At 38.5% G+C, this 14,354-nt stretch overlaps 1 protein-coding gene across 1 annotated transcript in view; it reads left to right on the top strand.

Annotated features, from left to right (window-relative positions):
• Positions 1–14,354, top strand: part of MYBPC3 (myosin binding protein C3) — a 62,531-nt gene that overhangs the window by 33,056 nt on the left and 15,121 nt on the right. The window contains exons 23-29 of the mRNA XM_032113061.1: positions 1,007–1,084; positions 2,180–2,339; positions 4,380–4,484; positions 7,629–7,817; positions 9,697–9,831; positions 11,043–11,210; positions 12,479–12,567. Of these exons, the coding sequence (XP_031968952.1) occupies positions 1,007–1,084; positions 2,180–2,339; positions 4,380–4,484; positions 7,629–7,817; positions 9,697–9,831; positions 11,043–11,210; positions 12,479–12,567 (924 nt within the window). The remainder of the gene's footprint in view (positions 1–1,006; positions 1,085–2,179; positions 2,340–4,379; positions 4,485–7,628; positions 7,818–9,696; positions 9,832–11,042; positions 11,211–12,478; positions 12,568–14,354) is intronic.

The raw sequence follows: 14,354 nt of genomic DNA, 5'->3' as shown, positions 1-14,354 counted from the left end.
TAATAAAAACAGAGGACACTTGCTATTTACCTTATCAAAGCAATTACAAAACATCAGAGAAAGAATTTAGAAGTTAGACTTAAAATGTTAAGTGAGCTTCCTTTCTGGATATCTCAAAATATCCCCACCCCTCACCATCTGTGGGCTCTTGAGCTATAACTAGCACAAAACAGAAATATTTTGCATAACATTCTACAGCATCATTATACTTCCATATGTATAGATATAGAAAAAATGATATTGCCAATTATGTTAATTCCCCCAATCTCCTATTCTTCATGATTATGCCTCATTCTTGTTCAGGTTAGCATATTTAATAGCACTCAGGACATTTTATCTACAATGCGGAATTAGTATGGAAACAAATAAGAAAAAAACAAGAAATTGACTCTTCTATAGAGAAGTTTCTCTGATAAAATGACCCTAGAGTCCTCTATACAGTGTTACTTCTGAGATGTGAGGTCTCAACATATGAGGAAAAGCAGCTAGTCTTGATTGAAGGATATGTAATATATACTTACTAATGAAATTCTAAACAAAGAGTAGCACAGCCTCAAAAGATGCAGTTCAATGAGTGTTACAGACCTGCCTGTATTTCTAAGTGTTAAAATATTCACATCAATTTACTTTCCCATGGTTACAGAGAGAAGTAATCCTTATTTTTGTACTTAGGCATATTGAGTAACTAGTACCAGAGGACACAGACAGGTTCACAACCAGTTATGACAATACTGCAGGAATGTCATGCTTCTTCCTTTGTTAAGCTGCAAGTTTGCTTTTGCTGACTTATCCTTCCCTTGATTCATTGCATTCTGATACATCTTTTTCCTTTCCTGCTTTTTACTTTGGTTTTGGTAGATTTTCTTCCCAGGTCTTGCTGCCTCACTTCGCTTTTCTCACACCTCCATATTCAATCCCTCTAAAAAACTCCTCTCTATCTTGCAGAAACAGCCTTACTGCTGTGCTCAGCCTTAGCTGACTTTCTGTGGTTTCTTTGCTTATCTAGAGAAACGACCTCCTTCGAAACAAGGATGATTCCATGACTCCCTCGGAAAACAGCAGTGATTTAAATACTGATAATAAGGTATGTTCCTTATTATTTATGCAATCACACAGAAGTGCTTAGTGTTTTCCAGATAAAATGTCATATTCAAAAGAAATAAAATTTAAGTCAGTAGATATTAAAAATGGTGACTCAAATAGCACATCAGGCCCACTCTCCTGCCTCACAGCAGTAATTACCAGACACCTGCTGGGCACAAGAGACTTGGTGAGCAATTTTAAAGTAGGAAGCTGATTGAGAAAATCTTTCTAATCACCATCACATGGTGGCTGGGTTACAAGGAATCAAAGCAGTTATTTGAAAACTCTTTTAAATTTACTTACGATTTTTTTCCCTCAGTAACCTGTAAGCTTCAATAATAACTAGGACAAAATCTTACAGGACACATGGAAAGATGACAATGGGTCAAGAGAGTGGATGGACTATAAAGCAGTGAAACAGGACTCACTTCCATTTTTCACATAAATAACTTTTCTCTTGATAAAGAATATTTTTCTTATATTATACAGCAATAAACCATTCTCAGGATTAGGATTGTGCTGTACTAGTCACTATTTGGATATGTATTCTTTCTAATGGTTCCTGTTATAAATCTAAAGACATGTAAGGAAGAAAGGAGTGCATTACATATGTACAACTGAATTGTGGACATTTTGTTTATATTTTAGCAAAAAAGTGGAAAGTTTCCCTTTATGACATTGAGTGACAGAAATCACACTGATGCCATTAACATTTACAAGAAACTTACTTTAATTTATACAATAACCAATTGTTATCCATGAAACTCTTTGGAGTGATATGCTAGCAGCTATCCCAAGGAAGAATTTCTGGAGGTACTTAGTAACTTCTTTGAAACATAACTGGGTTTGTGTAACTAGTGGTGAATCTCAACAACCTGCCGACTTTCAGAACCAGTTTTCCCAGGTGTTATTTTTGTGAGCCAACCAATCTGTATTGTCTCTCTTCTACATACAAATAGAATTTGAAAAATGTTATAGCTTTTCAATAATTATTATAATATTCAATGATTTATTTTCACCAGCTTACACACAGATTCATCAGGCTGTCTCTGGCACAACTTGCAATGATTTTATCTGTCACTTTCACTGCCCACAGCTCCTGTTTGAATCTGAAGGCAGAGTCCGTGTGGAGATGCATGAAGATCATTGTGTCTTCATCATTGAAGGGGCAGAAAAGGAGGATGAGGGAGTGTACAGAGTTATACTTAAGAATCCAGTTGGAGAAGATAAGGCCGATATCACAGTCAAAGTTATTGGTAAGTGAAGGAAAGAAACAACCAAAGCATGAAAGAATCTTGAGTTTGCAGAAACTCACCCTTCTCTAAAACTGATTCAAGTTCTGACTTTAGGTTTAGAAAAATGGGAAAGGATCCTAAAGAGAGGAACATTATCAATCATAAATCTGGCAGGAGTGTTTTTTCAGAGGTAGTTGCCTTCTGTGTGAAAAGTTAAGGGAACAACTGCCAGCAGTAATCCATGTATTTCCTGTTTCAGGTGATCCTATCATTTTATGGATGACATTCCATTCTGAAGTATATGCTTCATGCTTGTCTGAGATCAGAAAAGTTTCTAGTCATTTTGTTGTGGATTATGTTTTTAAGCAGAGATTACTTCATTCTATAAGCAGTAAACAGTTAATGGAATAAAGAAACATAATGTATCTGACCAAAGATAAACAGATTGAAAGACTCTTCAATGAGTCACAAAAGGCCTGGGAGGAATATGATTCTGAGGCAGTAAATTTGATAAATTTTTCATAATATTTAATTTTCTGGCACACATAACAAAAGGAAAAGTTATAAGCAAATTAGAAATGATAAAAGAAAATTACTTTTACCTACAGTATTAAAATTTAGAATTGCTTGGTAAACACTAAGTTTCCTTCCATCTTTTATAAACACTAAATTGGGATATTTACTATGAATATCTCCAACGTGACATAATATGTGAGACATGCAGTCATTGTATTTTATAAAGTTTATTCCAGAGAAAATAGGAAACCCTGGAGCAAGCCTCATCTTACAGAATAGAATTACCTCATTACCTTACATTTTTGCAAAAATTGTATTATGTCTGGGAAGAAAAAGGGAGCTGAATACTCAATGGTATTTAAAGGAAACCAACCTAACAAAGAAGCATCAAAGAGCAGGCTTCCCTTTAGATTAAGTTAATACATTCTGGTTGTACCTATTGTTTCTGTCTGACAAAGCTGTATCCCAGAATCACAGAATAAACTTGTTTGGAAAATATTTCTGCTATCATTAAGTCCGACCTATGGCCGAACACCACCATGTCAACTAGACCAGGCACTGACCGCCACATCAGTCTTTACATAAACACCTCCAGGGATGGTGACTCCCTTGGCTGCCCATTCCAAAATCTAATCACCCTTTCTGTGAAGAATTTCTTCCTAATGTCTAACCTAAACCTCCCCTGGTGCAGCTTAAGCCTGTGTCCTCTCATCCTGTTGCTGGCTGCCTGGGAGAAGATGCCAAAACCCACCTGGCTATACCCTCAGGTAGTTGTAGAGTTTCAGGGAGTAGTAGAGAGCAATAAGGTCAGCCCAGAGCCTCTTTTTCTCCAGGCTAAACACCCCCAGCTCCCTCAGCTGCTCCTCCTGAGACTTGTGCTCCAGACCCTTCACCAGCATCATTGCCCTTCTCTGGATGTGCTCCAGCACCTCAGTGTCCTTCTTGTAGTGAGGGGCCCAAAACTGGGCACAGGGTTCGAGGTTTGGCCTCACCAGTGCCAGGTACAGGGGGTCAATCACTGTCCTGGTCCTGCTGGCCACACTAGTGCTGATAGAGGCCAGGATGCCTTTGGCCTCCTTGGCCACCTGGACACACACACTGGATCATGGTCAGATGCTGTTTACCAGCACCCCCAGGTCCTTTTCCACTGAACCATTTTCCAGCCACTCTTCCTGCAGCCTGTATTGCTGTAGGGGCTTATTGTGGCCAAAGTGCAGCACCCAGCACTTGATCTTGTTGAACCTTATGCCATTGGCCTTGGCCCATGATCCAGCCTGTCCTGGTCCCTCTGCAGAACCCTCCTGCCCTCCAGCAAATCGACACTCTAACTCAACTAGGTGTCATCCATGAATTTGCTAATGATAGACTCAATACCCTCATCTAGATCATCAATAAAGACATTAAACAGGACTGGGCTCAACACTGATCCTGGGGGACACCAGTAGATCGATACCATGGAGAAAAAAAGTGTTAAAAATATTTAATTTACTTGCATAAAGAAATTGAAACAGTAACACCTCTCTTTCATTCTCACACTTTCTTCAGATGTTCCTGACCCTCCAGAAGCTCCCACAATCAGCAACATTGGAGAAGATTACTGTACTGTGCAGTGGCAACCCCCTAAATATGATGGTGGGCAACCAGTACTTGGTAAGGAGTCCTAAAACATGAAGTCCCCTGCAGCTTTGCATATATTTTTTGCTGCTCCTTTGAAATGGCACAGAAGTGTTCTCTTTGTTTAGACATAAGGAAGGCTGACCCTCAGATAGGAGCTATTCTGATGCGTTGAACCTTCAAACCGGTCTAGGTTCTCTCTCTCCAATTTTGAGGAGAGAGTGCCCCCTGCCTGTGCGATTTGAGTCAGAGAAGTATTTCAGCAAACAAGTTATGAAGAACGAAAAGGTGATACGAAAAATAGCTAAAGCTAAGTATTCTCATTCAAGACTGAAACTTTAGGTCAGTAAACAGGACTTTGTACTTACCTAGGAATATCAAAACAGATCTGTGGCCACCTCAGTCATCAACTCCAGACATCTGCAATCTCAGGCACTCATGCAATACAAGTTTTATTGAGGAAAACTACTTCATAATACTACTTCATAAAAACAGTTCAATCATTTTAGCGACCTTAAAATCTGTACTAAAAATTAGAGTGCAGTTACCACGTGACGCAGGAAATGAGCCAGCACAATCAAGATTATCACTGACACCATTTTAAGTTCTGCACTGTGCATGGTGAGTTTTAGATAGAACTCTTTGATCCTCAGAAGAAAAAGAAAATAATGCAGGGTCTTGACTAATTTTAGGGGGGAAAAGTCCTCTGGAGTCCGTATCTAGCAATTTGTTTAACAAAGATCTCTGGAGCTTGAGTTTCTTTGGAAAAAAAATACATTGTAAGCTATATGGACTCCCATGCGGATGCCAAGGCTAGAAATGTCTAAAATTCTTTTAATCCCCTGAATAGCATCTGGAAGAGAGAGTTTGTATTTGCTTTTGGATGTTTGGACTTCATTAATTTCCACAAGATCTATCTCATTTAAGTCAAAGAATTCACCTGTGCAGGAATAAATAAGGTACTGCTGGGCCAGTGCTTTGTGGTTTCATGTATTCTGACAGGAAGCAAGCAAGAAGTCAGCAGTTTAAAATACTATGTGCAAAGATATTTACCAGTAGCTGTGTCATTAGCACAGGCAACCCCCACCTCATTGACTACACAAAGCCCATGATTTTGTTTTGTAGAGATTTTAGGGCACATATTTCAAAAAGTTCTTTGCTTTGCTTTCACTGTCAAAAGAAGGATTTTTTTAATGTCCCACTAAAATCCCTTTTCACCACCTGAGGAGGTTTCTCAGCACAGGGCTGCACTACTGGTAGAGCTCCAATAAAACACCTACAGCAGGGGGAGAGGAAAAACCGAGATGCAGCACTACCCATTCAAACAGAGCTTTAAAAGCAAGTTTAAAAGGCAGGGGGGAAAAGGCATATGCATTCTTATCTGTCTTCATATTGTTACAGATGGCATTGTAGGCAGTCAGATACACTCTTTATTAGTTATATCCAACAGATATAAAAAAGAAATTCACACCCCATCTTCCCTTCACCTTTCCTGGGGTTTTGTGTGCTTTTTATATTACTAAAACAGTATCTTTAACTCTCACACATTCAGTGCATTTGGGGAAATAATCTGCTTTACCAAATGTCACCAGTACGACCAGTATTGTCATTTTACCTCCTTTTTGCCTGTTTTTTTTAACTGCAAATATCTTCATTTCGACACTTATGTGCTTAACACTGCTTATCTATAATGGCAAAAAAAACCCCAGAAACTGAGTTGAAACTTCTCTCAGCCTCATAAACCCTGCTGAAGAGAGAAAAAAACAGGAACAGACCAAAGGAACCATAGGTTTTTTGCTTACAGCATTTAACTCTGAAAGCTACTGAAAACAAGCATGCTGGGATTACATCTCTATGCATTTAAAGTGATGATACAACCTGTCAGCTTAAAGATACTTTCACTACTCTTTTCCCAGAACATTCTGTAGACTCCCATGCTCTTTGGCATTGACAGGAAAGGCTGCTGATGCATGGTGTCTGTGCCTACAGCATGCCAGCAAATCAAATGTGCCTGTCATACTCTTCATCCCTTGAGACACCTTAAGTGTGAATCATAGTTCCCGGGTATACCAAAGAGACTTTTGCAACTTTGATAGCCACGACCTTGGTGAGCAGCAGGGACTGAATCACGCCCCTGCATGGCCCAATTATAAGTCCTTGCTATGGACTTTACACTATTGTAGCTGACCACTGCTACAGACATCTGTACAGACCTCTGTAGTCACTGGGTAGAAACACACCTATACAACACACTCAAATACATGGCACATGTACATGAGTATTCAGTGCATTCTCTGATTATTCATGCTGTAGTTAAAAGATGAGTAGCTTTCATAGCAAAGTTTGTTTAAAAGAAGCCTACATGGATCGCACCCAGTCACGCTATCTGCAACACAGAGAAGTGGCAGAAATTTAATATAGTTGAATGGAAAGGAACAGTTCAGTAGCCCCTTGTAGCAGGTCAGCTGGAAAATATCAGGCATGTATGTTTCCAATGTGATATACAACCATCCTCCATATTAAGCATGAGGAATCACAGATTCCATTCCCAGTTTTGGGAAATGAGACGTTTATCCTTTATACTGATAATCCAGCCTCACTTAGTCATTCTGGAAAACAGCATGGTAGCGTTGGAAAGGCTATGGATGTTGAGGGCGCGACGGAGAAGTGCTAAGACATGGATTCCAGGCATACAGGTGACACCTTAAGCTGTACTAGAGATTCGCTCTGCAGTGCACCTGGCTCTCTTTGTTCTCTGTTACCATACAGGCTGGCTTTCCTTCCCAAGGAAATCAGAGCAGGAAAAACAGTGAGTGGCCATATCTCACTCACCGTGGGGATGAAGCAAGCTGAGATCTGCATTGTCTGGGAAGCATTCTGCATTTCCACTACTTTGCAAAGAACACAGAGATCTAGCATCAGCTATTAGATAAAACAATAATTTAAAAAAAAAGGAATTTTCAAACTGTTCTTCCAATTAATTTTTTGTGGGGGATTGATGTTGTTAGTCAAGGTTAGTGAATTACAGGAGAACAGAAGAAAGAAATTAATTTTTTAACTCTATACCTCATCTTCTACATTTCAAGGAAACTTCTCTTTCACTTAAAAAGATTTTCTTTTTTCCTGCATGTGAGAGAACAATTTCCAGTTCTTTTACATCATAACAGCTGTTCTTTCCAGGCTATATTTTAGAGAGAAAGAAGAAGAAGAGCTATCGATGGATGAGACTGAACTTTGACCTTTTAAAAGAGCTAACCTATGAAGCCAAGCGAATGATTGAAGGAGTAGTTTATGAGATGCGGATTTATGCTGTGAATTCTATTGGCATGTCCCGGCCAAGCCCTGCCTCACAACCCTTCATGCCAATTGGTGAGTTTTGAGACTCCATGGTATTTCTAGGATAAAACCAAGACAGAACAATTTTGACCTCTTCTCTACAACCGCTCTTACAGCTAAAAAGACCGTGCTAGGAAAGAGGCTGTCAACCATCTCTATATTCTATATTTAATCAACCTTTTCCTTTGTAATGCTCCACTTCTCTATCTCTCATTCCTCTTCCTGAAGAGCACAGAGGTTCCAGTTTCACAAAATTGCTGATGAATTTTTAGTTATAATTAGAAGTGTGAGAGTCAAGCTGGATCTCGAAAGGAGAACTAATTGACAGAGATTTCCCTGTCCCTCTCAGCTTCTCCCATTCCCTTATGGGTGCAAATATCACAGTATCCCGTCCAGTACTCCCTTAATCCCAGCCCTCTCCACAGCTAAAAGGATAGATGATTAAGAAAATATTTGAGGAATGATTTTCTATAAATAATCCTTCCCAGCACAGCAGTGCAGTGTCTCCTGTAGTCCCTGAGCAAGGAGCAAACTAAAGGAGTCCTCAGGAAGCCTGTCTGCTAAGATTTTTAGGGAGAAGACCCACAAAAATACAAATAGCTGGAGATTAAAATGACTAGAGTTTCTAACTCTACAAATAACAGCGAAGGGGGACAGCCTGCTGAAGGAGATAATGTAAAAGCAGATGATGCAGTGAAGGAGTCAGAAGGAAAGGCTGAACTGCAAGAAGGGTCTCTTAATTCTGGATTTCATACACACAACGGTTGGTCTGCAACAAAAGAGATCAAACAAGAGCCATCAAGTGGAGCTACTGAAACAAAAGGTCCAAAGTTTTCATGGGATAGGCAGAGTTTTACTTGATTACTGATAAAGTTCACACTTACTTCTTCAGAGAAGAGGTTTGGGGTTTTGATCGTGTACTGTGTGGTTGTGTATGCTCCCAATTGCATTTGCCTCCTGTGTGCTGTCCTTGCTAACATGTGAATACAAAAATTTTTGGCAGTTACAGAAATGAAATTAGGTGATATTTTTGTGTTTGTTTTTTTTAATAACTTTGGGAACTAAGATTGATTTCAATCAGTTCCACAGTTTGTGAACCTGTATTTAACTAACTTTGTAAAATCTGTTATTTTGAAAAAGTTGTTTTCTGTTTGCTTTTTGGTATTAATTATTTCACAGTAACATTTACTTGTATTTTGGATCCTCTAGTAAGGGCTTTTCTTGATTATTTTTTGATTAGTAGATAATAGTCATGCTGCAGAAGACTGACTTTAGCTAGTGGTCCTCCTGAACTCTGGGCTTATAAAGAGCCATGACACACCTGTTCTGAAGAAATATGAAAAAGCTGTATCTACATCAAATTAAAAATTTTCAGTCCAAAATATTTTTCTCAAGTATGTCTCTGTTACAAATGCACAAATCAGAAGCAGTGTTTCTGTAAACAGGTAGTCATAACTTTTGGTCATTTTCTCCACTGTGTGAGTGAAGTGAAATTTAGCCACTGTGAATTTGGTCCTCTGACCATGTGAATTTTGTCCAGTTACAATGAGGGCGTAAGTACAGAATACAAAAAGTATGTATTTTCATTTCTAAACTTTTCTGCAGACTTATGATGACAATTTGACTCCCTTCTGCAAGTCTTCTCTTTTCAGTGGCTTCTCTTATAAGGGAGCATCTGTGAATAGAAACTACTGTCTTAACCACTTGTTCCCCTTCCTACTATAGGAGTCTTAGGCTGTGCTTTTATTAAATGTAAAGGTGTTACACTTTACAACTGAGCTTCAGGTAGATTTATTTCATTAAAATAGACAGTGGTACACAAATCACCTGTTAATCACTCCTTGTATAGCCTTTGAATTCTCATAGTTGTATTGCTCTTTCTCAGAATCTACTTCTCCATATTTCCTTACAGCTCCTCCAAGTGAACCAACCCACTTTACAGTGGAAGATGTTTCTGACAGCACTGTTTCCTTGAAGTGGAGGCCCCCTGAGCGGATTGGAGCTGGGGGATTAGATGGTTACATTTTGGAATACTGCAAAGATGGATGTAAGTAAGCATGAGTACTAGGCAGCAGCAACCAAATATTTTAAAAATGCTACAATTGCAATAACTTCACCTCTATACACCACCAATAACATAACCATATCCAGCATGATCAAATTTTAACTCTAATCTGTGTCTAACATCCTGGCCAACCATCACCATACTCACTACAATGTGAGTGTAAACCATGGAAGTCACATCCATAATATCGTCTTCACAATCATCATAAACTTTAATACACATAAGTAACGCAAAAATATCATTGCTGTGCTATAGTCACTACTATACTTCTGTATCATTCATGAATTGCACATTCCTTGAAACAGATATAATAACATGATTGTGACAACATCAGTCATACTTTAAAGTAACCATTACCTTACCTCATTTAATACTTGTGCTGGTAATAAAGAGTGTAACAGCACCATATCTACAAAATTCAATGTTCTGTGATGCTACAACATAATACTCATGTCATAAAAGTCAAACAAATTTATAGTCACTTTAATATTGACATTTTCCCTAACATTAGGCTCAATTGCCAGATAATCTAAACTAGGGGGTTTCCAGGGCATAATTTATCCAGAAATAACTTATAGTCTTTAATGAGACATCACTGTAGCATTACCAGATTCTCTATGTCATTGCAGAATGATTTTATCAGTCATATTTCTGCGCCTAAGAATAAGGAAGCACTAAGAATTCTGTTCTACTGTGTCAATTGAGAAGTAAATAATAAATTCCAACAGTTATGTGCTCTATTACTGTTTTCAGCATATGTGGCTCTCACCAATCTGTTTGGACAGCCACAGAAGGTATATGTACTCCAAGAAAAAAAATTAAATTAAGGCTTCCCTTTCTTGTTAAAGTTACTTCCAAAAATTCTCCCCCTCCCATGTAGTAAAAATAAATGTCAAGAAGTCCCTCAACTCTAAGCTCTATTAAAAAAAAAAAACAAAAAAAAAAACAAAGGAACTGCCCAAAGATTATTCCCTTATCCTTAGCTATCTTGAATAACAAAGTGTAGAGATTCCTTAACTCCATGTGTACACATCTCCTCCATCCAGAGTTCTTCTTCCAACTTATTCCCTTGTAAGCACGGCATTGTAACTTGAATTCATTTTACCCTAACACAAATTTTCTTTCAACTGCAAACAAAGCATGGCTTTGGAAAAATAATGTATCATTGCAATATGCAAATACTGTTCTTGCAGCTACAGAATGGATTCCTGCTCTTCCTGGCCTAACTGAGCGCACAACTGCACTGGTTAAAGATCTGGTCACGGGGGACAAACTTTATTTCCGTATCAAGGCTGTAAACTTGGCTGGAGAGAGTGGAGCAGCAACAATAAAAGAGCCTGTTACTGTCCAAGAGATCCTACGTGAGTATCTCTACTGACCAAACCTTACTCATTTATTTCCTCTCGCCAAAATTCTGCCTTTATCTGAGAATAACACCCAAACAGCTCTTCCACTTTGATTAGGTGCCCAGTATCTTCTGACTCTGAGGATATCTCTACAACATCCAGGTCTTATATTTGTAAAGCAAAGATCTTAAAATAAAATTCTATTTCTTACTTTCAAAAATATGGACATTTCACCTCTTGCAATGACACTGTCAGCATCTGAGAGACATTTTTTTATATTTACCTCTCTGCTTGAAAAGCTGCTACGTTTTTGCAAAATGACTGTGTTGGCTACGGCAAGAGATCTATTTACTTAATTGTTGTAGATTATTAGTTACCACCCTGTGTATCACCCAACAGCAGTCGATTCAAATTCATTTGACTGGAGTCCAAAAGACATCAAGAGCTGCTAATAGTGGATTCCTCAACCTTGGCTCACATGAAGTGTCTTCCAGAGTGTCACTGAGCCAATGTAAATAAAACAAAGTTTTACTGCATCTCAATACCAAATGGTCATGAAGACAGATACTGTAATTGTATGTTAAGAAATGCCTTATTTAAATGACAGGGAAAAAAATAAGGATCAAAAGGAGAATGTACAAAAGCTTTTCAGTGTAGATGAAAAAAACATGCAGTAAGGTCCCTTCTTTGTTAGTGAAAAGTTAAGATGCTACAATGAGATTCCACTGCATCCACCTCAAAGAAAGGGCTGTAACTGAATGACTGTGGAAAGATAAAGGAATCCACCAGTTGCTCTGCTTTCTGAGTATGTCCATAAATATCTCCAATTTACAAGGTGCTGCAGTATCAATATAGCAATAGATAATCATAATCTACAATTACTCTTTTTAATCCAATACACCCTTTATCCCATCCTTTCTACTGAAATAAACAATTTCTCCAAAGAAACAAAGTCCACATAGAAGATTCACATCCAACAGAAGTTACCCAAATTTGGCATTTCAGATGTGACACATTTTCACAAATCCAGCTGTCATTGAAACATGCTCAGCTGTAAATATATATCTGAGACTTGATACTAAATTTATATCCAGTAGACAAATACATTTGAAACTACTTAGACACTGAGATACTCCCTAAAAACATGAACAGCGTTTGCCCCATTTTCTTGTGCTTACAATTATCCAAGTCTCTTCTCTTCAGTCTTTTGCATTATTTGTGCTATATGAAATGTTGCATATTATCAAAAGCTTTGTATTTAGTGTACTAATGCTTAACTGCAGAGCGTCCCAAATTCTGGCTGCCACGCCACCTCAGACAGACTCTGGTGAAGAAAGTGGGTGAGACAATCAATATTGTGATTCCTTTTCAGGTATGTATCAGCCTCAATTTTGTCTTGGTTATTTACCATCACTTACCTAAAGTAGTTTCCCTAATGCAAGTTCCCATTGCTTCACTGCTGCAGCAGAATTACGGGAGTATGGCTGATGATTTGTTAAACCCTCTCAAACATTCGAGGAGGGGGAGGGAATCACTCTTTTTTCAGTCACAATTGTTTTATAGTCACAGTTTCTTCCTTAATCCCACCTTTTGGGGAAGAAGAAAAAGTGGGGTAAGTAAATCAAGCCCATTCTTCCTTACTGAACACAGGATGCACCTTAGAGAGAATTAGACAAAAGTGTAAGAATCCAACTAACTACTCTTCTGGAACTCAGGTATATGATGTCACTGGGCAACTTCTTCGGCAAAAAAGTGTGTGTTTTAATTTCTGAAAGGCTGACTGCAAAAACTAGAGTTTGCACATAAACAGAAGATCCCAGTTGGCCCTATGCAGAATCTGAGTATGTGTACAAAGAGCTTGGGCATTACTTTACATGAGCTGAAGGTATAAAAAACAGAGCATGATGAGGATTATCGAGGGTGCCTCACTAAGTCATGCACAAAACTGCTAAAATTTACACAGAGACTGACCTAACCAGTTACCGGCTCTTGGCATTTTCTAGAGCTGTACAGGCAACTGTCTGGCCATCTGTAAAACACCACATGCCTCTTTTCAGATGCAAGACTACAATATCAATAGAGTGCAAGAATTAGTGTGTGTAAGGAAATGGTTTTCTGAGAGACATAGCAAAAGAACTTGTAAATTACAGACTCTGGCTCTGAGAGACATATCCTCAGTAATAACAGATATATCACTTAATCAAGTCCTCAGTTAAAATTTCAAGACACTGAAATTTCTCTACTGTCCAGGATTGACATTTATGGAAATGTAATCCTGTTATTAGTGAAGAGCTTTGAAATTCTCATATAAAAGATGCTGGAGATATGCAAAACATTTTTTCCACAGGGGAGACATACATGAACACATCACTTACATTCTTTTGTTTGAGCAGTACCAGCAGGGGAGAAAAAATTATTGGAGCAAAATCTATGTAAGCTTAAAGGTACATGTCTTTTTGCCCTGTGGTTACTGGGTTACATGAAAAGTTGCTTTTTTCACAAAGATATATCTGATTAGTACACAATTGCAAGCCCATGCATGGAGTAACTTTCTTGAACTGCATGCTTTAATTATTTCAGCATAATCACAAGGCTATTTTTTGCTTTCACATTCCTTATCTCCAAAATTGCTAGAAAGACTTTTTCACTGATGTCTAGCCACACACAAAATTCAAGATTTGTACATCTGCTATTTCTGAGTTATGCAGTTATTAAAAAAAAAAAAAACCAACTAAAAAACCAGATATTTTTCCTTCTTTGATGCCCAAGTTGAAGAAAAATTGCACAAATTTGACAAGCTGTCCCATAAGCAGGGGAATAAAGTTTAGCATTTTAGAGATTTGTGTCTTATGTCCCCTTGTGCTGGTTGTCACTGGGCAGAGTTCATTTTCTCCATGGAAGCCACTATGGGGTGATGTTTCGAATTGGTGCCAGAAAGACTATTGATAATTTAGGGGTATTTTAGTTGTTGCTGAGAGCAGTGCACACACAGAGCAAAGGCCTTTTCTGCTCCCCACAAGACTCTGCCAGGAAGGGAGGTGCGAAACCACGACACCCCCATATCACGCCCTTCCCAGCGTATCCAGCCGCCTCCTCTGCTGAGAGCAGCCTCACTGCAATATTCCCAGAGATTTCCCAGTTCTTTTCCCTACTCCCCTG

Source organism: Corvus moneduloides, chromosome 6, assembly GCF_009650955.1.
Source record: "Corvus moneduloides isolate bCorMon1 chromosome 6, bCorMon1.pri, whole genome shotgun sequence".
Taxonomy (NCBI): domain Eukaryota; kingdom Metazoa; phylum Chordata; class Aves; order Passeriformes; family Corvidae; genus Corvus; species Corvus moneduloides.
This window is presented reverse-complemented; position numbering and strand designations above follow the sequence as displayed.